The sequence below is a fragment of the Drosophila busckii genome, chromosome 2L, assembly GCF_011750605.1.
Source record: "Drosophila busckii strain San Diego stock center, stock number 13000-0081.31 chromosome 2L, ASM1175060v1, whole genome shotgun sequence".
Taxonomy (NCBI): domain Eukaryota; kingdom Metazoa; phylum Arthropoda; class Insecta; order Diptera; family Drosophilidae; genus Drosophila; species Drosophila busckii.
This window is the reverse complement of record NC_046604.1, coordinates 4,321,962-4,349,159: the sequence shown is the minus strand read 5'-3', so window position 1 is coordinate 4,349,159 and position 27,198 is coordinate 4,321,962. Positions and strand designations below refer to the sequence as shown.

The 27,198-nt window shown below is 35.4% G+C and overlaps 1 protein-coding gene across 12 annotated transcripts in view; it reads left to right on the top strand.

Moving 5' to 3' along the window:
• The window catches only part of LOC108606481 (GTPase-activating protein skywalker), a 36,758-nt gene that overhangs the window by 4,923 nt on the left and 4,637 nt on the right, over nucleotides 1–27,198 (top strand). For 7 of the 12 annotated variants that reach the window (XM_033294966.1, XM_033294964.1, XM_033294961.1 and 4 more), the window contains exons 1-3: nucleotides 20,906–21,083; nucleotides 22,637–22,839; nucleotides 22,898–23,102. In XM_033294966.1, the coding sequence (XP_033150857.1) occupies nucleotides 20,918–21,083; nucleotides 22,637–22,839; nucleotides 22,898–23,102 (574 nt within the window). In that variant the 5' untranslated portion in view covers nucleotides 20,906–20,917. Of the gene's footprint in view, nucleotides 1–11,178; nucleotides 11,670–20,905; nucleotides 21,084–22,636; nucleotides 22,840–22,897; nucleotides 23,103–27,198 lie in introns of those variants that run through there. The other 5 variants (XM_033294962.1, XM_033294967.1, XM_033294965.1 and 2 more) reach the window with 1 other exon arrangement.

Genomic DNA, 27,198 nt, shown 5'->3' with positions numbered 1-27,198 from the left:
ATATTCTGACATATGCGCGCGATATCAAACAATCAATTGTCTGGCTCTGGCCGACTCTGATGTGGGCAATTGTGCGGCATTAATTTGTGCAAGTAATTTCATTGACGGAGTCTCTCTGCCGCTCCCCTCTCCTCTCTCCTTTGCCACTCGACAACTGCAAAAACATATACTAAGTATATATGTGCACATATGTCTCTGTTCGTTTAGCGAATAAAGGTTATTAACTGAGTTAAGCTTGCAGTTGATATGCGCTTAGTGTAAATATTTTTACATTTTCCTTGATTAAGTAACCTTGATTTTCAGCTGTGTTTGCGACATTCATTCGATAGTCGTGGTTCAGTCGATTGTTTATGATATGAAAATATTGCTCTGATTAGAGAGCTATTAGTTGTTGCTAAGCAATTAGCTGCAAAGTTAGCACATAAGTTCTGCTGCATTATCCAAGTAAAATAAACAGAGCGGATAAGGCAACTTACAGCTGCATAACTTTTATCCGCTTTAATTAAGTCGAATTATTATGCTTGTTTCTACTTAAGTCGATTATCCGACGCATTATTCACTTAACTGCATTATCCGCGCTTATCCGCGCGCCTTTAATTTCAATTGCCCAAGCCCACAATTGCTTCAAGTCCATTATCCAATCACTTGATATCAATTTAAATCAGATAAATTGTAATTTTATGAAATGAAAGCGACACGACACAAGAAATCGCATGACCTGTTGTCTTCTCAATTCGCCTTTTATCTTTAATTCACTTCGCTTCAAAATGTTTATTACTGACAAGTGGTTATGCAGTTAGACTTTTTAAAGTACGATTGTGTCCCAGGGCTTGTTATCCGACGGCGACATTTTTTCCGTATTAAGTTAAAGCGCATAACGTTCGTTTGCCATTGTCACTCTTCATTGAGATAAGTTCAATTCGCGCATAGAGCAGAAAGCCTCCATTCAGTACCATCAAAACATCCGGCCTAACAAAGCAGCCAGCAGCAAGTTACAAGCGGGGGCAACGAGAGGCCTTTGTGTATCTACATCATGCATACGCGACTTCTCGGTGAATATATATATATATATATATATATATATGTATATCTGTCTGTATGTCGAGGCAAACGGCTTCGAACTCAAAAGCATAAGGCGACAATGGCGACGTTTTTGCCCATTGTATTTTGCATACAAGCATTTATTTTATTATACCTATTTGAATAAAGCGAATTACGTACTACGTACTTACAAAAGCCGAGAAGATCCTCAAGTTGTTGTCTCTCGGCAGTTGTTGCCAGGTTAACAACTGAAATCCCTACAAGAGAGCGCTTAATTAAGTTGAGCCACGCACTGAACTGAACTCAACTGAACAAAGAGACCATACAGCAAAAAAAAAGAACAACAACAACAACTGTCAGTTATTTATTGTTATTTTGATTTTGCTTTATGCTCAGCTTTGCTTGCATATTTTATGCTACAACACCCCCCCACTCAGCTCATGCCTTTTGAATTGCTGTCTGTCTGTTAATTATCATTGCTGGATTATTATTCAATTTTTGTTTTGTAAATTTCTGCGTTGCGCTAATTCAATCATTTTACTTTTCTCACCCAGCACAGCCAGCCTCCCCCTAGAGGTCGTCGCTGTATTTTGCGTGGGTTGGAATTTAATTTTTATGCTTTTATTATTTTCGCACGCTTTGCTCTCTGGTTGAACAAATTTATAATTTGTCTGTCTTATTCACATTTTAAGCGACACACAGTTGCTTTTTACTCACACATGCCCACTAATTAATTAACTCTGGTTTCTTTAATTAGCAGACAGTGCCACAAAAATAGCAATGGAACATTTTTAGAATAATAAACGTGCAAATTTTAATCAAACTGTAACAAAAGTTCGTTATCCATTATTACGATAAGCTAAACGCTTGTTCTACGTGTTTATCCGCTGCTGTTATCCGCTTGCAATATTTATCTATTCTGCATACGCAGCTGCAAATTGACGCAAATGCATTTTGGGGCTTTTGGCTTCGTGTCTGTGTAATTAGCAAAGCTTTAAATGCATCGCACGTGATTGCTTAATGTTCAACTAGAGCATAGAGCTTATTATGCAAGAAATTTGAAAATATAAAATAAATAAAAGCAACCAAAGGCTTTATATAAATTTAAAAAAATTATTTTAATTTTATAGTTAGTGCCAAAGTTAAAATATTAAAAAAAATAAACGCAATATATGCGAAAGATTTAATGTACATTTTACTAATAAAAATATTTGTTTTTTTTGACTAATTTTATTGTTGGTTCCAAAGTTAACTCATAACTATAAAAAATAAATTTTAAAATGTATTTTAACTGCAAATGTTACGATCTCTCTATATACGCAAAACATAAAACTAATGAACCCCTTTGGCCTAAACTAAACTGTTGGCTTGCCCAGCCTAAAATGCTTTTGTATTAAATGCCAAGTAATAAATATTTAGAAACAAGCCGCAGCATTGTTTACAACAAACTGCAAACTGGGCGTCAAGTCAACAATATTTACTGTAGACTTGAAAAGCACGTGATGGCTGCAGCAGCGAGTTTCAGTCTCCGTCTCAGTCTCGGGCTCAGTCTCAGAGTCGGTTAGCGACAAGTCTCCAATATCATGTGAAGTTCAGTGGAATGCTTTTGGGCATAGTCTAGAACAATTGTTTTTGTCAAAGTCTCAACTGGTGTTCAAAGCTGAGTCACGGCTTTTTGCTCTTTCTTGGTAGCAGAAATTCTTTTAAGTATGTCATAAGTATGAATAAAAATATAAACACATGATGGCATACGGCGGACCGACCGGTTCCCAACTCGCAAATTTCACAATCGAAGAGCGAAATTTATAGTACTGTTGATTTATTATTGAAGTTTGCTCACACTCACACATTGACAATTGAATTGATGACGTTGTCGTCATAGACATAGATCTTGGTCTAGTCATAGAGCAGTGACGGACGGCTACGCCTCCTTTTCACATTGAGCGCTGCCATTGCCAAGATTTTTACTACAATCAATGTCAACAACTAAAACGACTAAAAATAGTCAAACACTCAGCTGGCTTATGCGCTCGACTCGTGACAGCGTCATTTTCAACAGCTTGAGATTACTTAACACACAGAACTTATCAAGCAAATGAATAACTAAGAAAGAGACAGCAAGAGAAAAGATAGAGTCTTCCAGTTCCAGTTGCTTATCAATAGATTCTTGGCTGGGTGCAAGCCAACGCTGTGGACTTTAGGCTATAACTTTGCTGCCTCGACTATCTTATCAATCTATAATATTCGGTTTAATCTGCATATTCAATTTTATTTTATGGCAAAAAACCAAAAGTAGGCATTGAATATATTTCTAATGTTTAGCACTATTAGATTTGTAAACTATGCGTAGTCATAGCTATAAATAAATTGAAATTTTTACAATTTACAGCAGCAAACTATTTGTTGATTACATTGCTCATAATTTATTTGATATTTGTGCTCATCAATGTGCCATACGTGATGTTTATCATATTTCAACAGCGCTTTAAAAACAACTGCTAGTTTATTTATTTGAACATCTTCACTTACAGCTGTGCCCAGCAAACAACAGAAAGTACACAAAAGTGAGGGAAAGAGTATTGCACATCAATTTACAGGTAGCTCAGGCGTATACGTAACGTGTGCAGTTATTAAAGTTTTCATTGCATTTGCGAGTAAATTATAAGCGCAAGACATTTATAGTTTTTATTTAAACAAACTAACAACAACAGCAAACTGTTGGCTCCACTTGCCCCCACCATGTGTTGCAAGTGTAAACATTTTCGCAACTTGGCAGGGCGCTGCTGCTTGTTTTCTTTTCGCCTTCGCTGGCCTTGCCCCAGTCCAGAGACGTACAAGATCAATCTACGCAGCTCTCCAGACGCTTTTACACACACACATTTGTGTGTAGTTCTCGTTCTCTTCCATATTATAACAATAGCCGTTTTTTGTGTGTTTTAGCGGTTCCATTAGCTTTGCCAGTCGAGCGACATATGGCCGAGTGCGCCATCGTTCGTCTATTAAGTGTCGTAAATGCGGTGCAATTAGTTGAAATTTAAGTGCTGCCCCCGTTTGACGCCGTCTGATGTCTTCATAAAAATTATATTGTCCATAACGAAATTGGCAACAAAATTGCCACTTAGCATTATTTATATTCACTAATATGCACTTACGGACTATATAACACTTAAAATAAAGTGAGCTGAGCATATGCTAAAAATTATAAGTAAAAAACTCGAGCATTTTAAATTAAAGTTTCTAAAGCTTATGTAATGCGTTCAGCAATTTTTGCGGTGTCAACATGACGTATGCGTAATGAATATTGTAAATCAGCTGCAATACGCCACGTTGACCACAATTAAGTAAAGAAAGAAGTGGAAATAGCAAAAGCAACGATAAAATGCATATTTCTAGTTGACACTCAACGAACACAACCAAATGCAAATTGCGATGATTCATGGTTCTCTTCTTTAGCCTTTATTCCTCTTATATGCTTATGTTATGTATATAGTGCACACATAGTGCTGACCACAGCTTTAGGGTTTACTGCAAAATAATAAATTCAAAACTTTGTGGTTCTTTACTATATTATTATTAGAAAATAGTGTAATAGAACAATTTTTAAATTTATTTCGTTTATTGAATTTGAGAAACAGCAAGAGCTAGCTATAAAATAGCTAAATTGACAACATGTGCATAGAATAAAAATAATAAAAATAAATTAATTTACGTACAGCATTGTTTATATGCAAGAAATATTAACTGCACTGCAAATTTATTAATTATTCTTCTTCTTACTTGATTGTGAGCTATTTAAGTATGCCAGAAATATCAACATTTATTATTTTTATATATAAAACCAACTGCTAATATATAAATTTATATAATTTGTTCTTTTTACTTTTAAAGCACAACTAATTTTAAATATTTTAATTAATTTTTTATATGTAGTGTACTACCTCAATTTGTAAATTAATCTTGCCAGCGTATTTAAGAAAAGGCTAAAGCTAGCTATAAAATAGCTACATTGACAACATGTGCATAGAATAAAAATAAAAAATATAAATAAATTTAGTGTGCAGCATTGTTTACATGCAAAAAAAATTGGCCGCACTTCAAATTATTTATTCTTCTTGTTCTTAATTTATTATGAGTTATTAAGGTATGCCAGAAATATCAAAATTATGTGTTTTTTATATACTGCAATATTATAATTTATATAAATTGTTCTTCTGCTTTTAAATAAAGCACAATTAATTTTAAATATTTTAATTGATTTTTTATTTATAGTGTATTAGGTCAATTTGTAAATTAAGCTTGCCAGCGAATTTAAGAAAAAGCTAAAGCTAGCTATAAAATAGCTAAATTGACAACCATAGCACACATGTCCGAGCCCCAAGCCCATCGCTGTCGCTGCAGTAGTGAACTTTTCTGCCAAGCCAAGCAAAACAAAAATGCCAAAACTATATCAGCAAATACCAAAACACACACAAAACAACGAAGAAAAAAAGGCAGTTTGGGAAAACAAAAAGAAAAACATACGCAATTACATAACGAAAATGTTGCTGTGACTCGTGACTTTGTTTGGGCAGCAGCAGCACACACATGCAACAAAGTTGCTTGGCAATTGCTTTTCCTAACGGGCTATGTTGCATTTTATTGTGTGTGTGGCTTCAAGGGAATCAAAAAGAGCAAAAGTCTGCACGTGATTTTTCTTTGCCCAGCTGTGTGTGCGAGCTTGCATGTAATTATTATGAAATCAAAAAGAAGAAAGAAAAAAAATGAAAATATAATGTTGCTGATGGTGCTGGCTGCTGTTGTTGCAGTTTTTAATGTTGCAGTTCAATGAACTGCGCAGTTGTTGCTATTGTTGTTGTTGTTGTGGCAAGTGCATTATACTGGTTTTCCTTTGTGTTGTGCGGCAGCAACGAAAAAGAAAAGCCTTGCGTGCTGGCATTTTCAGCGTCGCCGCGTCTACAAAACTTGCCCAAATAAAAAACAGGTAATGTGCGCTAAAATCAGGTCAAGCCTGACGTCTCTCGTTTTGGCCAGGCCAAGCATATGATAAGTCTTGGTGTAGCAAGCTTCATTTTTTTTTTTTTTTGGCTGTCCTTGCCAAATTGACAAGTTGATTTCCTTGGCGCCTCGAAACGTTTACAAGCTGCCGAGTCGACTCCGCTGTCTGTCTGCGCGCTGTTTGTCCTTTGCTTGCCCTTTCGCCTCACACACACACACAAACACACAGAAACATGCTCTGGGGAGTGAAGCATAGCGTAGCATTTAAATTGATTCAGTAACTTAACTATGTCTATCTCACTTGCGTGTGCGTGTGCGCGTTTGTGCGTTTGTGCGTTCATTCATTGATTTACTCGCTCTCCCAGCCACACACACACTGCTCTCACTCTCTCTCTCTCTCTCTCTCTCTCTCTCTTTTTGTTGTGCTGGACATAATTTTATTTGCTCTGTTGCTGACGTAAAGTGTCCTGACACCCCAATGCGCTGCTTGTTGCCCCACATTGTTGTCTAAGCATATGATGGCATAATTTCTGTTTTCTTTACTTTATTTATACTATTTCTTTTTGTTGCTCTTGCTGCAAACCGAATTGACACAATTTCTTTTTTAATGGCCTTGATGGCTGAAAAGCGCCAAGTCATTGCACTCATAGCTTAGCTACAAGGACTTTGAAAAGTGACAGCTGGCAGCTGGGCGTCGTCGTCGTCGTCGTCGTTGGCCCAGTTAAGCAGACGCTAAGCACGCTCTAAACGTTGCGCCCTTCTTGCTCGCTCAAGTAACCACTAGACTGCACATAGAATATGCAAATGTGAGACTCTCAAGTGTGTGTGTGTGTGTGTTGTTAGGTGTGTGTGTGTGTAGCTGAAAAGTCATAAGAAATCGTTGACAATAGCCAAACACACAATGTTCAGTTTAGTGACCTAGTTGGAGCCCTGGCCTGAGTCTGTAATTTGTCATAAAAGTCAATTTGTTTTTAAAGTTTGATATTAAGTATAGCCTAGGCCATCAAATGTGCATTACAAATTTATGACAATTGCTTGGGAAAAGTGGAAAATAGCACAAGCTAGTAGTACGACTAGTATTGGTATTAATATTGGTGAGGAGCATGTGTGAATTCTCAAGTAATATGTATTGCAATATTATAGCTTAAGTAATTTCGTTTACTCTAATTGCTGGTTCATGTTTTATTACAAGAAAGTGTTGGTGAATACGATTGTTGGTGAATTTTGAATTGGTATTACATACAATGCGAATTGGTCACTGCCTTTGACATTCCCATATTACTTTCACCAATATTAAGTTCATCAATGTTTTGTATACAAAGCTACTTTTCTATGTTAATTTCAGCAATATTAATTTCACCAATTTTAAGTTCATCAATGTTTTATATACAAAGCTACTTTTCTATGTTAATTTCACCAATAATAATTTCGCCAATATTAATTTCACCAATCTTAAGTTCACCAATCTTAAGTTCACCAATATTAATTTCACCAATGTTAATTTCATCAATGTTTTGTATACAAAGCTACATTTCCATGTTAATTTCAACAATATTTATTTCACCAATATTAATTTCACCATTTATTTCACCAATGTTAATTTCATCAATGTTTTGTATACAAAGCTACATTTCCATGTTAATTTCAACAATATTTATTTCACCAATATTAATTTCATCAATGTTTTGTATGCAAAGCTACATATCGCTAAGTTCCAAGTTGCTCACCAATGAGTTAAGCGCTCAACGTCAAGTTTTTATTGCTACGCTTCGGGAGCTTCAACAAATTGTCCTTTTGTTGTCCTTCGTGGTCTCTTGCACTTGCACGTTCATGTCGGGTGTGTCCTGTTTAAACAACGATGCAGTCAGCAATTCAAACTGATAGCAAAATGCATGTGCATAAACAATGGAAATTTTTCATTGCTTGAGTGAAAAAAATTTCCGACTTGATTGTGTGTGGCATGTTGGCACTAGCGTGGGTGTTGCACTTGTATTGTTGAAATGGGTTAAGTGGCCTTCCGACTGCCGTTGATTACACCAAATGAGCCACTTGATTAGCACAAACGTTTTGCACCTGTTTCTCAATTGAAATGACGGCAACGTCGCTCCCACATCAGACAGAGTCGGGCCATAGGCAATTGACTTGTTTATGCTGCGCTCATTGGACACTGTGCACTGACATTTGCCGCCATGTTTAATCTGCGTAACTGTCCGCAGTGGGAGCTTAATGGCTAAGCGAGCGTGCGAGCGAGAGAGCAACTGACCTCGGACTGCAACATGACATCCCATGTCAGTTGATTTGCATAAACGTTTTAATTAGCTACAGCTACTTGACTTGAGGGTAACTAATTAAATGTTGTAAAAAAGATTGTCATAGTTCATTTAGTTGTTGCCGTTGCTATTGCCTGTTGACTTGTTATCCAATTGAATTCAATTGAGTGCGCTCAAGTGATTTGATTACGCGTTTGCTTAATTTGATTTCATTGCGTTAAATAAGCTGTGCAACAATTTTCAAGTCAACAAATGTCTCACATCGCGCGCAATGCACACAAATAAACAACAAATGCTAGTTAATAACTCTATTTATATACAAAACACACACACACACACCAATACACACCCATACATTTGCTTTTGTTGTTCTTGATGCTATTTATTATTGCGATAGTCATAAATTGAGACACCTTGAAATGCAAAACGAGCATTTATATATATATATATTGACATACATATAGTACAACATTTGCACATTGGCTATTAAGTCAACATCAGCGCTAATGATAGTGGGGACAACAAAATATCTAGACAGCAATTACTTAGTGGATATTATTGGGCTTTATCAATATGATATGAAAGTTAGGTCAGCAGCCAAGCAGCCAAGAACATAAAAAAAGGAAAAGCATGCACACTTGGCGTATACTTAATGTAATAAAGTATGTGATAGACAACGTAAACTTAAATATAAAAATTTATAGAAAAAAATTGCACAATATATTAAAACTAACACTGTTTAATATTTAAAATTAAATAGAAACTGCGATTAAATTGCTGATTTATTTAAAATCTCACTTAGCTGCAATAAAACATTTAAATTCTTATCTCTCTATAAAAAGTATGCACACTATGCGTATACTTAATTTAAATTCTTATCTGCTTTATATTTGTTTAGGAGCCTCATTCATAGCCGCGAGAGCTTAGAACACAAAAGCTATGCACACCTGGCGTATACATAATATCACAGCTTTATTCAAAATGATCTTAATTAAGCATTAAGATTGCTTAAATCAAAATATGAATACAATTTAAATATTAGATTGACTTGTTAATTTATTTGACGCTCACTTAAGCATTTCAATTCTTTTCCCTTTCTATTTTGTCTAGCACTTCATGCGTATAATTTGTGCTCCACGCTTTTATTTCCATCGCCCTGCGGCTCAATTCGCATGCTAAACAGCTCAAGTTTAGTTCTGTATATTTGCACAACAAATAAAACCTTTGGCAGCAGAATAAAAAACAAAAAAGCAAAAAGCAAATGCTTCAATTGAATTGCAAATTTCAATTAAAATGCGGCGCACGTAAAGCAACAACACGAACTACTTCTTGCCATTTTTGAGTTTGACATTTATAATGATTTCGCTTGTCTCAAACATTTTGCAAAGTGGGCGTGGCAGCTGTGACAGACAGCTCTGATAGATCATTACCTGACGAAGGTGTTAAGTGTTTAGAATTTGAGCGACAGGTGTCAACGAAAAAAAAAACACAAAAACGAGTTGCGTGCTATCAAATAGCACGAATGATATCAAAAGACAATAAAATAATAAATAAATTTTGAAAAAATATAAATAAGCATTAGAAGCCTTGACGCGCAACGCTTTCGACTTTTTAATAACGAAATAATTTGTCTGGCATTACTTTATTTACATGTATTTTAAGTATTTTTATTGACAGCAATAAAGTTATGCATTCGTTGTTGTTGTTGTTGCTGTTCGAAATTAATTAGAAATCGAAATCAGAACCGGCTGCTCAGCGCCGTGTCCTAAGATAATAAACTGAGTTGCCGGCCCACAGTAAACGCTACTTAAAATAGAAATTATGTGTAAAAAATAACAAATTAAGTTATAACTAAATTAAATTGAATTTAGAGCCACATTGAACTGCAATTTTCAAACAATGCACATAAGCGAAAGATGCTTAAGCGTTTGTGCCCACTGTATATATCAGCACATATATATGTATATAGCTTATATAAGCGCACAATTGACTCTGAATCTGAATCTGTGTGTACAGTTTTTGGGATTTTTATAGCCATTGGCATTAAATGCCGTTTTCATGTATTTTATGAGCCAACGGCGCCTTGTCTACAATATGAGAATTTCTCAATTTGTTGTTGTTGTTGTTTTGTCGTTTTGGCCGAAATGAAATTAAATGTTGCGCGTTTTGTTGTTTTTGTTTCTTCATGCGTGTCATTGAACCGATTCGGGAACTCAGTTGAGACCAAGTGACAAGGACTAAATAGCTGCAATAAATAAATAAATACAACATGTTTATATGTAGGGGCAGAGTATAGATGTCGGCACTTGTATATACAATATGTCTACACATAACTGATTGATCAATGCTGCAGGCCAGACGCACTGATTTATGATTGATGTGAAAATTTATTACAAATTGGGATGCAATGAGGCGTGAGCGGCTCACTTTATGTTCCAAAGTTACTTTTGAATTAAAATTCTAAATTCTAACTGTGATAGTTTCGCCAGTTGAACAGTCGAGTTCAAAATGTGAAGCAGTCAACTTCACTCATTGTTTTAAATATAAAATTCAACTTTACTTTGAGCTCTTAGTTCATATTAAACTATGCCAAGCTATTCATTAAAATAATTCTTGCGGTATACAAATTAAAAAATATATATAATATCAAAAAAATTAATAAGAAGCACATAAACTAATATTTTAAACTAAAAGCTAAAAATACGAATTTAATGTTCAAGTGATTAGCTGTATAATAAATTAAATAAGTAAGTCAGTTAAAGTTTTGATAGCTTATGCTTAAAATATGGCTTAAATATTTATTAGATTAATCGAACAGAGCAGCTAAATTAAATATTTTTTACTAATATACTCTTCCTCTTTCTCCTTGCAGCTTGTTGAACGCTTCCAACGCTATGTGCCCCAAGTATTTATGCTAAAAGCATTCATTATAATGAATTCCGCGCGGCATCATCGTATTGGAGTATTTCTGTCTCCATAAATTCAGCAGCTGCTAAGCCAGAACAACAACAAGCAACAAACAACAAACAACAATTGAAAACTAACTGCAATACACAAAATCGAAGAGTTCTAGTCACAAATTATAAAAATAAGAAAAATACTTTGACAACATTTTGATATTGCGCACAACAAGAAATTTTTGTTATAACTAACGCCTAAAAGGATTTTCGATAAGCAATATTTAAGCCAAATTTGTAGTCAAGCTGGCTAAGAAGATGCCCTATCACCGTGGAGACACATCGGCCCAGGCTGATAAGCTGAGCGGCATTTTGGAGGAGAGTGATTTGTATGAAGGATTCGCGCCGCATGTGGAGACATCGGAAATTAAGACACTCGATTTTTATAATCTACCAAAGCCAACAGGTAAGTGATCAATAGCAAATACGTTTAAAAAGCAATTTGTGTGTTGCTTAATTTAAGTAAATTTTATGCAACATTTCCGATTGGGGCAAGTAAACAAAATTCTGTGCGAGGTGTGTATAAAATGCGAATGCGAAACGCAACAGGTTCGGGTCTATAAAAATAAATATATATATTAAGTTTAGAATCGAGCAGCAACAACCCACGCCAGCAAATGTGGCATGAACGCGGCGCTATAGCTTATAGATCTAATTTGTATATAGACGCGTATTTCCCTTAAGCACAGTGCACAAATATTTTGAGTAAAATACGAACTTATGCATATTTGTTTGTTTTATGCCGCGCCAAAAGCAAAATACACATTAATCAATAAACTGAAAAAAAAGCTAAATACAAATGCGTACACAGAAATAAATTGAATATAGGCATTTATAATAATTATGAGCAGGCCAATAGCCCGAAATACAAAAACCGAACGAACCGGCCGAGCCAACTTCAAACAAAAAAAATTCAGCTAAACACACAAATTTGTTGTTCAATACAATTTGTTATTATTTTTAGTCAATTAGCACACGCAAGCAGCGTTTGCATGTCAAATTATGCAAACTAATGGAATGTTAACATTTTTTTGAGAATAAAAATTCACTACAAACTTTTTGAGCCAAACATAAACTTTGTGGGCAACTTTGTCGCAATCAGCAATCTGCGCTTATCACTAAATATATATGAATACTGCTGATAGTGAAGGTTATACAACCCATTGACCCACATAGAGCAGCGTAAACGGTAAACTTGAAATAAAAAATAATATTATGAAAGGGCTGAATAATTAGAAACTGCGTACTACGCTTTGAGTTCAAAAATCAATCAGCAAATAGATCAATAGACCACAAGAATGTTTAATAGGTTGGTTATGTCAGTTCACTCTCTGTTATATCCTATTAATTCATGAAATATTCACAACCCGAAGTTCAAAAATCAATCAGCAAATAGATCAAAGCCAACACAAGAATGTTTAATAGGCTTTGGCCACTTAACTTTTCTGTGTGTGTGTGTGTGTGTGCAATTCTTGTCAAGCTGCCAATATCAATATGCATTAATGCAATTTGTATAATCGGAAATGCAATCGAGCAGCAACGATAGCAACCCAATCAACTCAACTAACTAAACCAATTCAATTCGATCCATTAGCGCCGCTGGCACGACGACGGCATTGGCATTGATTTTGAAATGTAAACACAGCTATATATGACTAGTACATGGGCATATGTTTTGGCTCACATTTTTCGCAATTATAATTTGGCAAACTTTCTGCTGCTTGTTTGGTGGGGGGGAAAATCCTACATAACTATCCACTTTTCTTTTTTGACATAATCTACAAGAATTTTCAAAAACAACAACAAAATGGCAAATAAATAAAAATCATTCACGTTTTTATGGCAGCTGGCGTGCAGCCAATTAATTTATATTTTTAAAAATAAATTTCACACTTTTCCATTTAATGTTTCTTTCGGTTTTTCGCATAAAATTGCATTGGGGAAAACACAGCGCAAAACAAAAGGATTATTGCAAATGGGAAAAAACAACGCGTCAACGTAAAATACAAAATGCAAAAACAACACAAAAATTCATTGTAGTAAATTAAAAATGTGCTATGCTGCATAGAACGCTTAACATTTAATTTAAGGCGCAACATTCAAATATAAACATTTATTTGTATGAAATATGCGCTATTAAGCCGCGTGGCATCTTTAGCACGGCCCTAGTCCCACATTAAGTTTATGTGCTTAACATTTAATATTTATTTGTTTTTTGCTTTTGGCCAAAAAAACAGAAATCTGCTGTTTGCTTACGCAAAACAATATTTTGTTGTTCCCGTGACGCGAAATGCTTTTGAAATTTGTTTGACTTTATTTTTTGGAATATGTATCGTGATATTATTTTCGTGGGTTAATTTTTTATGAATTCTCAAAGCTAAGCGGGAGCGGTCGTTGATCTTCTTGGGGATACCTTAGCTTTCATTTAATAACTTATGATCGTTATAATACAAATATGAATCTGTCGCTCAAAATCACGTTCAGCTTGCTTCGAGGCTTGAAATCAACTGAAATCGATACAGATCTCAATGGATTGGGTGGGGAGATAATTATGCATAAATTATTTGCATACAAATATTTTGTTTGTATTTAAATTGGAACGTTTGGCTAGCAACCAGTTGATATACTGGAGTGCATATTAAACAGTCAAGATTTGCCGACGACGATCTTGTGCATTTTCTCACGACACAAGGGAGATTGCCAAAACATAAAATGACTTATTATGGCATTTAGATAAATTAAATTGAATTTTCATGTTTATTGTGTGCTTCTTGTCTTTTTATTGTTGTTTTCTTGTCGTTCGTTTGTTGTTATTCATTTTAACACTATATTATGATTCTCATATAAATGTCATTTATGCGAGGGATGGGTCGTTAGGCTCAATCATTCGATATGGACGTAGGAGGTTGGTTATCTGGAGAGACTTCATTGATATTAGTCATACACTATAATTAATATATTTTATTTTTCTGTTTATTGTGTCGTGGATATGGCTCCGAGATATATTCTGTGTCTCTATTCACGCTATTTTGCTCAATACAGATAGATTAATTTGCACACGAATTTGACCGCTTGTCATCGGAGGTATTATAATGCAGACAGTTATTTTTTTACACACCTTGAGTGTCACGACCATCTCTGCAAAACTCTCGAGGTAGCATGGTCATGTACTCTATATTATATCATATGATTTATTTAAACAATTTGAACACTTTTATAAAAGCTACATTAAAGAACGCCTATATCTGCGAGCAAAGTTCAGAGTATACATATCCGCTCATATTACAGTCAGCTTAGGCTGCATTATTAGTGTGTTTATTATTTGCTTATTTTGATTTACTTTACTTCTGTTTTGGTTTTTGGTAAGTATTTTATTATAATTTTCGTATGGTATCCTCGCTTTTTATATATTACAACACTCGAGAATAGTTTCTATCCTATAGAGCCGAGCCTGCAGGGATATAGTCTAGAGTAACATAGTGTACAAGGGTCTCAAATATCAACTTCAATACACTTCCCAGAAAAATGCAACGGCAGCTGATCTATATATATGCATTGTGTGTGTGTGTGTGTGTTTTGGGAGTGTTCGTGTGTCAAGTCACGGAATTTAGCGTGTGGCAGCTTCACTAATTTTCAGCAACATTGCTTTCAAAATTATGTTTATTTTTATTTTATCATCAAAAGTCAAGCTTTAAATGTTTAAAAAGCAATTACAAAATATAGCAAAAAGAAATTTAACAAAATTTGCATTTAATTTGTTATTATTGATATTAAATTTTATTGAAAATCTTTTATTTAAATCTCATTATGTATAGCAAACAAAAATATTTGTGAATTACCTTTCTATGATTTATGCTTAATGCGCCTCACTAATTTGCTACTTAATATTTTATATTACTTAATAAATTAAACATCTTTATATACAATATGAAAATTATAGAATTTGCTTGTTCATATGAATTTCAGCTAATCAAAAGTATATGCCAAGCTTTTATTTTATTGTAATAAAATGTGTTAAATTAATCATGCATATTCTCGCTTCAGCCTTGTTCATAAAATTTTCCACATTTTCATTTTCCATTTGCGTTTTCCCCATATTTCATAATTTACACAGCGTTGATTGAAACAAACTGACGGCTGCTCTCAGATTGATTTGCTTGTAATGAAAACGCATTTCACTTTCAACCCAAAATGCCATTAAATTGGCAACAAATAGAGAGATGTTGGTCATTAACATTTTGAAGCCTTTTGGCCTTACTGTCAACACGGGCGCTACTAATTACACTTTTGTATCTATGCACTCGCATCTTTGAGTGCTTTTTTTTTATGCACGCTCGTGACTGTGTGTGTGTGTGTGTGTGCGCGCTTGTATTCACGTTGAGGTCAAGCACTAAACATCAACGAGAGTTGCTCTCAGTTTTGTTTGTTGTTTATAAGAATGTTTCTGTGATTTTTAAATGTCTGCTGATAAAAAAAAAGAGAGAGCGACAAACACATTGACAGCATTACTCACTCATTTAAATAAATAGTTGTAAATGTTGTCAGCCCAGCCGGCGTTGCTCTCTTTATCACGCTGACTGCGCTCTCGCTGTTGAAGTAGATAACATTGTTGAGTTGCCGCTGTAATCAAAAACAACAAACAAAACCCAGCGAGCGTTCAGTATGTTGTTTAAATTGAATCAGCAAAATAAAAACAAACACCACGCAAATAAAAAAAATTATAACAAAATTCTTCTTCCTAATTGTTATAAAATTGCATAAATAATATATAAAATATTTACAACTACAAACTCGCAATAGTCGTTCATAAAAATTGTAATCTCAAACCTTTAATGTTCCTTTTTCTATTTAAAAATATTTTACAATAATTAATTAATTATATGACAACTGGCTAATAAAATCGCCATCTCCAGAGACTTATATTCATATTTTATATTTTCATAACAACGACATTGGGGAATTCGTTCGAATAATTCTCAACTTTTCTTCATATGCGTTAATTTTAAGTAGCTGCCAAAAAGTATGCTATAATTTTTTATAAACGAGCACTACAAGTTTGTAGTGCCCACTAGCAGTTTGTTTATTTTGGACGCCAGTGTAAACATGTAAGCTAATTGAAAACTAAAATTATAACAAACTAATATTAATGTAATTTAATAATTGTAATTACAATAAATGTTGTATAAACAAATTAAAATGACAGTTTGTGCTGTCACTTCGTCTTATATTTATTAACTAAATAGCAATGCTTATGCATAAATCTTAAGTCACAAGGCGACAGCTTTGATTCACACTTCTCTACACATTGTTGGCAAGCTAAGCCCGCCATATCACATGATGTACAAATCAAGAGCGAAGACTTGTCTTCCAGTTCACCAACAACTACTTAATAATAATTGCAAATCAGCGCCGCTGTTAACAGCCCAGTGAACTACATGTCAGGCTTAATTAAATGCCTGTGAGAATAAACAATAAATTGTGCCGGCATAACGGACACGCCCACTTTATGCAGAGCTAGCGCTGAAAGTTGAACGATCTCTTTTGTTGAAGTTGAAGCCGCTGGTGTTAAAAGCCAAAAGCTTTGTTTAAAGCTTCGACTTAATTCGTTAACAATACAATGCAAGCTTTTGTTTGAATGCGCCAGATAAATTTATTGCTTGCACCTGTCTGCAACGCTCGCGTCGCTCTCGCTCTTGCGCTCGCTCTCTTTACGCTCAGGCGATTATTGATTGATCGTGCATGTTGCTTGGGGGCTGCCTCAGTCTTAGTTCAACTCTCGGGCGTTGCGGTTGCCACGCGTTCTTGAGCCCAAAAGTTGTCAACTATCCAAATTGTCAACAACAACAACAACAACATTAAATATTTAACGAAACAAGTCGCGTGTCTATCGAATTGTAATTGCTTTATGTTTGTATTGCAATACGCACAAACGTATGAGTGTGCGTGTGTGTTATGTAAATAGCTCTCTGTGTATGTGTGTGTGGTGTGTGTGTGCAGCAGCCTCCAAAGTCAGCAATGCACATTAGACCAAAAGTGGCTTTAAAATGACAACTTGTTAATTATCGCACCTTGCCATAAACGTATTTGTTGCTGTTTGTTCAAGTCTCGTGCATTGCGTGCCAGTCAGTTGGTCAAGCAATCAATCAGTCAGTATTTATAAGCACTGATTACGCATACGCCAGCGAGTACGCCACTACGTATATTTACGCAGCTGTCGATGGTTTATTGCACATAAAAACAAATAAATATACACAGCAGCTCATTAACAAGTAGAACGTAAAAGGAATGCAAAGCGCATTTCAAAAAGGTTAAAACAATAGACTTGCAACTGAATGAACCCAAAAGCTTGCGCCTTTTATTTATTTACATTTCGCTCTCACACAAATTAACATTGAACCGGTTCAAACAAACAAAATAAACACATCAAATTGAAATCGAACATTTTCCAAATCAATTTAGTGCCGCTCGTGTGGCGAACTTCGTGCCAGGCTCACCAAAAAGGGCGCCAACAAATTCGCAGAATTTAAAATAGTCATAAACAAATCAATTGTTTAATTTGCTAATTTTGCTAATTTTTTTATAAATTTAGCACGGCTCAAATGCGTGAATCAATATATAGGAGTGCCCAACGCCCACTTAAAGCGTCAATTTAATTAAGATGCAACTGTGAAAAGCAGCGCCGTCTTTTTTTTATTTTTGCTCAAACGATTTTCATGCGGAAAACTACCAAAGCGCATTAGGCACGAGTCAATTCATTTTTTAAGTGGGCGGCAGCAGCAACTTGAGCTTGAATTGTTTGCTTGACTTAATTCTGTCATGTGCTCTTTGTTTTAGTTTATGGCACACACACACACACAAATTGAGATATAAAAAAAAGAGACAATAAGTGCTAATTGTTGCTACTCAACATGTGCCGCTTGATCAGTTGCTTAATTGAATTTCATGTGCCGGCAGCTGCGTCTATGTGTGTGTGTGTGTGTATCTATTTTTAAATCATGCTAAACATGCAACAAACGACACAAAAAAAAGAAGTCAACGAATGCTTGTTGATGGCCGTAAATAATTTAATTGATTAGCAAATCAAAGTCAACAGAATTGTTGACAGCACTGAAAACTGTTGCAAGGTGTTGGAAATTTAATAGAGCACAGCTCAGAGCGTAGCTTTGAATTGAATTTCAGTTTGTATTGTTTGTACAATATTTGATTAGTTTTTGTTTTTTTTTGGATTTAAATTTAGCTGCAGCAGCCGGCGGGGCTCTTGTAGTTTTGGCAGCGCCAGCGATGTCGTCAAGCAGCTGTAACCGAATTGAGTAGAGCAAAAGGAAAAGCAACTAATAAATTGCATTTGTAAAATAAACGCTGATGTGTGACCTCAACATAGCGCCCAGCACCGCCCACCCCTCCCGCTCAGTGGCTCTTATAGTTTCCCTTTTTGTTGATTTTTCATTTAGTTTGTTCTTTTGTTTGCTTTTCTTGTCTTTTTGCTGTATTGTTTCCGCTTCAGCCTTTCGTCGAGTGTCGTGTGTAACTAAAAATTGCACATTAGATCATGTCACAATTATTTTGTTGTTGTTGTTGTTGTTGGTTGTTGTTGATTGCAATTGAAAATTGAAATTGTTCGCAGTTTGCTTTTTGGCTTAATTCTTGCAATATGCAAATGAAAATTACCGGGAAATGCAATTCGAGGTTTTGGCTAACAATCATATTTTCAACAAAAGTTCTTTATTTAACTTTTTGTTTGGACTTCTAAGAATATTCGTTTGGCTTTTCAATTTTACGCTTCACATTTCATTTTAGCATAAAAGCTTAACAATTAGTTTAAAAACAATTTGGTAGATAAACATCATTGATATGCATTATAGTTGCCCAATTCAAATGCCAAAGCTACGTGACAAAAATGTTATCTATTTATAAATGTTTAAGCACTTTTAAAAGTCACCTCAGGTTTATCCACACAGTCATATCTCTAGCTATCTATCCATATATATATATATATATCGTATATATGTTTGGCAATCATTTTTGACTCATCGCATTGTACGAAATTTTAAATGGTTCAATGCTATAGCCGATACAGGCAGTTCTAGAATATTGTTAACACTGCTTATTTTTGAATTTTTCGTACGCCGCAAACATGTCGCCTAATTAATTAGTTTGGCTTTTGTTGTTGTATTGGCCCAATATATATCTATTAAACTTAGCAGCAGCAGCAAGAAGACGACACGCGTTGTTTATTTTTATAATACATATGTATGCAAAAATCTTTATATTATATACATAAACAAATAGATTTGGTGCGCTGACGCGCTGACGAAACATGTGAAAAATCAATTTGTATACTAGATTCAGAATGTGAACAAGATATAGCAAATAGTACGCAGAGGAAATGGCAACAACAGACAATTGATTTTAAATGCGTTTGGCGATAAAATCACGTGAGATTAGAAAATAGTAAACAACTGAAAAGTAGCTTAATGTTATTAAATTCAAGTTGAAAGCAGCAGTAAACTAAGCTAGTGCTAGAAATTCCAGCACACTTTCTTTTTTTTCTTATTGTTGCTTTGTCCTTGCCACAGACACAAATATGTGGCAAAGTTATTTCAATAATTTCTGCTGCTCCCTAGGGCGCATAAATCTTGCGCCGTGTTAACAGCAACAACGTAAACAAAATATTCGTGTGGAATTTAGCAATCTAAGCTCCAAACGTATATTACGTATACGCAGGCCAACAATTTTCTTTGCATTGGCAAATCATGAGCTTGCGAAATTTCCTTTACAGGGGGCGCAAAGCTATTTATAAAGCATTTACACTGAGATTTGGGTCGACAGAAAGAGAGAGAGCGAAAGACAGATATAAACAGATGAGCGCAACAGGCAGTTAAAGAACGAAAACAGAAAACAGCTGTTGACGCCAGCGTCGCTGCCAGCGCTGACAAAAATGCGAGCGAGCGCGAATAGCAAAATAAAAAAAAAAGCTTCAACGATGAAGCTTGCACACGCGCCAGATTACGATCGCCCACACTCAACTGACAACTGCATGCGCGCGCGCTCTCTTCCATTCTCTCTCTCTCTCTCAAACTCTGTGTTGAGCTTTCAGTTTCATTCACCGCCAGGCAAGAAACCGGCATGAGAACATTAAACGCGTTCAAACGCGTCGCACGTAGGCCTACGGAATTTTTTATATATTTTGGTTTCTCTCTCGCTTTGATTTTGATTTCAATTTCAATTCAACATTTTACGATCAATCACTTTGTTTTTTGAACTCGTGCGCAGTATAAAAATTACAAAAATCAGCAGCCATAAATTACGAATTTAATGCAATATTAAAAACAACAAAAAAATGTTATAAAATGTAAATGGTTGGAGCTGCAAATTAAATTCAAGTGCTGCTGCTCGCACGACGAATAAATGAAGCAAGCGAATTGCAGAGCGCAATAAATTAAAAGGGGAAACAACAACAACAAAAAATAAATAAAGAACTGAAAACAAAAATCTACATAAATGTATTTGTTGTGGCTGTGACAAAAAAAAAACAGAAACAGAAAATAAAATATATACAGTGCCAAAAACAAATAAAAATATACGCTAAATAAACCAAAAGTAAAAATAAAGAGGAGCAACAATATCGCTGCGCTGGAGAGACAAAAAAATAAAATGGTTGGCAAAGTTTTGGGCATACGCGACTTGGAGCAGTTCAGCAGTCGACGCAGCAGCGTCTACGTCGATCCAGAATGTGACAAATTCTTTGAGCTGCCGCTTTTCATAGCGGCCAGCTCGAATGATATAACACCCAAATGCCAGTGCTGGCAATTTAGTCCAGGTAATGAAAATAGAGAAAATAGAGAAAGCTTTAGCTTTAATCTAAGCGCTGATCAAATGCTTAAAATTCAAACTTACAACAAGCAATAAATTAAATTTAATTAAAGTGTAGACAAAACAAACTTGTTTTTTATTTATATAAACGTGTGTGAAATTATAGTTTTGAGAACTTTAAAAAATATTACCAAAGTGATCTTTTGATAGTAAACTAAGTTAATAATAAACATTGATTGTCATTGACTTAAAGTATTTGTTAACACAACTAATTAAAAACACTTTAAGTTTGCAATTGTTGAAAGCAAATTTAGCGCATAACAGATTTTATAACAGTAGTAACGCTAAATGCAAATGCACAAGCGATTAATTACACACACACTAATACAGTTAAAAGCGAATGTAAATGTAAACGAGCCTCATTCAATTATATACCAGTTTTTTATATTATTATTGCAATACCGCAAAGATCTTAGCCTTAGGTCTCAGTGTTTGCTCTTTAGCCTTAACAATGTCATTTGATATGACACAAACACTTTCACACACACACACACAGTCGAGTGTAGCACTAAATGTTTGCTAATTTGTTATTGTTATAAATTTTACTTGGCACTGACGCTGACGCTTATCTAAGGCGCTGCTGCAATAACAACAACTCAATATATAAATGAAAACCCATATATATGATAAGCGGCATGCAAAAATCGATCAGTTGTCGTCCCAAATCGTAATGAGACATGTGTAGCCCGAATGCACAATCACAATCAATTATAGCCCCCAAACAGTTACTAGATAACTAATCAATATGCCAGCCAGCCTCGCTGAACTCGCTCAACTGTTCGGTTGAGTAGGCTTGTCCACCAAATGTCGTCACAGCATTTCAAAAAAAAAAGCAGCTGACCAGGCTATGATAAGCGCATGCATCAATCTAATTATGTCAGCGCCACATAGAGAGGCACATACAGTTTTAAAAGTTGTAAATAAAATTTAGATTTAATTCAATTTGCATGCCAGTTAATTCAATTTGGCGTGCTCTCTGCAATTTGATTTAAACTTTATGCAATTTCATTTATATATACAAAAATATTGTAGAGCACTCTTATCACTCACACACTTATCTTTAAGTATTTTTTTTTATATAGCTGTAATGCATGAGTAATTGCAAATTAGTCTGCATTTAATTTCTTTGCATTTGTATTTCGTGTTTGACCAACAGCCTTAGCATACAAGTTCAATGGGATTTTATGCTTGTGGCGCTTATCAGTTTGGCAATGTGTCATATGAGGCGTTAAAACTTATCAGCTGCCTGCCCCCCACTTGAGCTGACCAGCGAAATATTTGTGTCTCCACACTATAAATAAAGCGACTTAATTTAGTACACAAACTTGTTTTATTGCGCGCAATAATTTGAGTTTCTGTATGTGCGTGCTGTAAAATGAAATTGATTTTTATTTATTGTTTAGCATTAGAATAGCGACTCTAGCACTGACCTAGGCTAAACTCAGACAACTTGACTTGTGACTTAATGCTGATTTGCTTTTTTTTTTTGTTTGTTTGCAGGCAAGGAGCCGGCACTGCGCTCATTCACCGAAATCAAGCAGCTGCTGCAGCAGAACAAGAAAGGCGATGTTAAGAAAATACTCAGAGAGAATTATTGGCCCATCAATTCGGCAATACGCTCGCAATTGTGGCCAGCCCTATGCGCCCAGCATCTGACCAAGCAAAATCTGCTAGATGGCTTCTACTGGGAGATGGTGCATCAGGTAAGGCTGCCATGCTCTAAACTAAATTAAACATTTAATCAATAATTATTTCGTTTAGGTCTTTGGCACTACGGAGCTGTCGGAGCGGCCAATTATGCTGCCCGCATTTGTGGATGCCACACATTGTTTGCCGTATCATTTGACCAGCACGGGACGCGCTGTGGCCGATCGGATTGTGAATGTGCTTGGCTATGATTGTCCCGATATTACCTACAGTCCAGTATTGTATCCAATTACAGCGATACTTTTGCATTTCATGTCGGGTGAGTGGAACAGTAACGAGTAGAAGAAAAAAGAGAGCAAACCTTAGGCGAGTGAATTGTAGTAATAACGAGTGAACAGTAACGAGTAAGCTGGATTGCATAAAAACAAACTTTACGCTTGCAGCGAGTTGTAGTAATACCAGTAGCGAGCTAAGAAAAAGAGAGCAGCGAATTGTAGCAACAACGAGTAGCGAGTGAACCGTAGCGAATCGATAAAAAGGAAGCAAGGCTTAGAAATGAAAACAAACTTTAGGCTTGCAGCGAGTTGTAGTAATAACGCGTAGCGACTGAACAGTAACGAGTTGACAAAAAATAAGCAAACGCTAGGCTTGCAGCGAGTTGTAGCAACAACGAGTAATCAACAAAGAGTAGTCCAGATCAAAAAGAAAAGGTTGGCTAGCAGCGAGTGATAGCAACAATGAGAAGCGAGTAACAAGTAAGCTGGAAAAAAAAATGAAAACAAACTTCAGGCGAGCGAGTTGTAGTTGTAACGAGTAGCGAGTGACGAATGCGCATCTTTTGTTAATATTTGTTTGCATTATTATTTCTAGCGCTTCACAAAATACATAGACACAATTAATTGGCACAATTGTAAATCGTATATAGACAAGTGTATAATGTTCCAGCCCCAACTCAAGTTTAACTCGCAGCTCTGCGCAAATTGATGTATCGTGATTTTCTAGCTAATCGCTTCAGTCAATAGCCAATGAGCAGCTAATTGGAATAACTTTAATTTGAGTCAAAAAAAAATTACAATTTATTTTGTTTAACTAATGTGCGTCTTTCTGAAGTTCACAACCCGCTAATAGTTGCGCATTTATTATTTGTTATTGTTAATACAACTATTGTTGTAGTGTAGCTTATCAGGCTCGCTCGTCTGGCTGCCGTCTCTTAATTTGTTGCTGTTCGCCAATTAGTCAACAAAGCATATTTCTTATATTTTCGCTCAATAAGCCGTTTGAAATTGGATTAATCTGGTGGAGATTGGCAGAACCGCTCACCACTGGCTATCAATTAATTGTTGTAGCCGAAGCATAGGCCATAAATTAATAAATATGTGGAAACAAATTTTATTTACAATGCAAAATAATATTTCAAGAAACAAAAAATCTTTTTTAAACGGAAATGTAAACACAGAAAATTCTGTTGTCAGAATTTCCGCAATGCCAGAGCCAGAACTGACAGCTGTAGGTCTTAACCCTTCAAATATATAATCATAGGTATATTGAAATCTGTTTAATCTTGAGCTGCACACTGCACTCTGAACACCCCCATTAGCTTTATTTATATTTTATTTACTTTGAAACTGTGAACAACAAGACAATTAATCGATTTCTAGCTTTGAGTTCAAGTATACAGCGCATTAAAATTAGACTAGCTATATAGTGTGTACTATCTGTGAAATATATACCTAGTTGCTGGTATCGATTAATAGCCGAGATGCAGCAACTCTTGTTGTTGTTGTTGAATATGCGACTTAAAGTGAGGCACATGACGCGCTTACAACGGGGCCTGTAAGCTGATAAAGCTGCAACTGATAGTCGAGAGCTGAGAGGTCGACAGCAGAGTACGTGCAGTCTATATATACGGACTCAGTCGGTCTGATCTGTACGAATGTCTCATTGTTTTGGAGGTTTGTTTACACGGTGCGAAAAGCTTGTAAATGCCGCCGCTGCTGCTGTTTGGAAATGTAATTCCGGGGCAGAGACGCTCGCTCAAGGTGGCAGACAGTCGCTAAAAATAGTCTATAGACTTGGGACCTACAGGCTGCTTAGAGCGGTACAAAGTTCCATTGTTTGTGTTTAAGAAAAACGTAAACACATCAGACCCGAAAAGCAAAAGATCGGCGATATCGAAAGCTTTAAGCAGCGCGTCGAAAATCTTTATAGCTGCAATTAAAAACGAAAAAAAATTGAGCTGCATTTTCAATCAGTCAAATGTGTGTGCATTTCAAGTTCAAGAGTCTCACATAAAAACAATGAATTAATGTACATCATGTACTCTCGTTTATATATATACAATTGTATGGCTTTGGCTGGTGAGGCGGCGCGGGTTGGGTTAGCGCTATTGGCAGTTTGCATTACTTTTTTTTTTTGTATTTGTTGCCCGACATCTTGTTGACGTCATTTCGTATCGTATTCGTCTGCTTTGCTGTTTGAGTTTTATGCAAATTTCTTTTATTTATTTAGTTTTTTATCACGTCGTTTGAGAAATATCAACTACACATTCAACAAATGTTTAGTAGTCCAATTTCTCATGTGACACTTAATTTTCCATTAATAACGCAGCCACTGATTATTTTTAGTTCGTGTGCATAAAATTTATTTAAATTGGGCAACAGCTGTACCCAGCTCTGGCCAACCCAACCCCAAAGCCCAAGCCCAAGCAAGCCAAACAAATGCGCACATTTAATATATTTTTGCTTTTTTTTTTGCGCTACGTTTACTTTTGTTTTATGTGCTGTGTTTGTTATTCTATTGTTCTTGTTTATGCCCTACCCAAACATTGTTGATTTTTATGCATATTTGTTTTAGCGCGGCTTTACTTTTATATCAAATAAATTTGACGCTCTTTGAATAAAAGAGTGAGTGTTGATTAGTCCTGAGTAGCTGTGTTGGGTGTAGAAAGCTCGCTGCTATGTAAAATGTTTATAATGTTTACATTTTATTTATAATGTTGAGCTGCAAATATCAAAGTTAGTTTTAGTTATTTAGCTCATTGAGTCCTGAGCTGAGTTGCTGCGCTGCCTGTTAAAAGCTCGCTGCTACAAGCAATAAATATCATTTAATGCGCTGTTTTGTTATTTTTGCTACAATTTAGTGGCAAAAATAGCAATTTTATTTATAAATTATTATTTTTCTATATCTTTAGTTAGAGCAACATTTGCTTGCGCATAGTTTTTATGCTCAATTTGAGCGTCGCCAGTCATAAATTATGTTTTTGTATTTAAATTTGCAGCCTGTGTTTATATTGTTGATACTATTTTTAGCTGCTCAACTTTGTTTTTGTTTATGCTAATATATTTCTGCTTTTTTCTTTGCTCGCTCTTGCTGAGTTAATTAAAACAGTCGCTGCTTTTGTTTTTTTCTCTGCCCATCGCGTGATACGATTTTCTCTCAACTATAAATGTTTAATTGAGCTATGTCTGTGATATATCAAAGGTGTTTAAAATGCCTGCAAATTAGCCCCAAGCTCGTTGACGTCAAAATGGAAATGAGCAATGAGCTGCTGAGAATTCAACTAGTTTGTGTTTATTAAAATTCTATTTTTATTATTATTATGTGACTGCTTATCAAGTCAATTGTGCGCTGTCATAAACTTTTGCCTCTTGCGCTGCGCCCTTGAGGTTGCCCAATTGTCTAATTGCCAAAGGCAATTGCAGTTGACAATTAGTGCACGATTAATTTAAATGAAAGCCACTGCACAGCTTTGTAATGTGCGTCAGTTGCTTAAAATAGTTTTAACAGCAAATATTTAATGATAAAAATACACAAAGTAAATAGAGAGAGACATTTTTAGAGCTTATCTTGAGTCCGTTTGAGTTTCCGTAAGTGATAAGCGCAGAGATATGGACATGGATTGCTCAGATTTGAAACAGATTTGAATTGTACACACAATTGATAATAAACGTTTAAATATTGTTTTGTTTTGAAACGCAGCCGGAGCACCCAGAGCTATTCTAATTAGAACAGAATTTAACTAATCCAAACCAGCTCAGACTGCATTGAAGCGAAGCTGCGCTGATAAGAGCGTCAGCTGATGATAACAGAGTTTAAACTGCAATTGCAAGCCCATTGTTGTGCTCAAATCAATGCTTATCAGTTAGTTGAGTATATATGCAGTTCTAAAGTCAGGCGATATCTAAATGACACTTAAAGCTACAGTTTGTTGCTATAATTAGCTGCCAAGCACTGATTGTTAATTGGCTGTTAAACAATAACAAAGCTTACACAATTGCATTTTAAGTATTATTAGCCAATTGTTGTTGTATTTGTTGCTACTGTAATCAGTTGGGCATACAGCCATTGGGGTGGTGCTAATGAGGCCGAAGCACGATAAGTGAACGAAAAATCGAATTAAATCTATCCATTTGCAG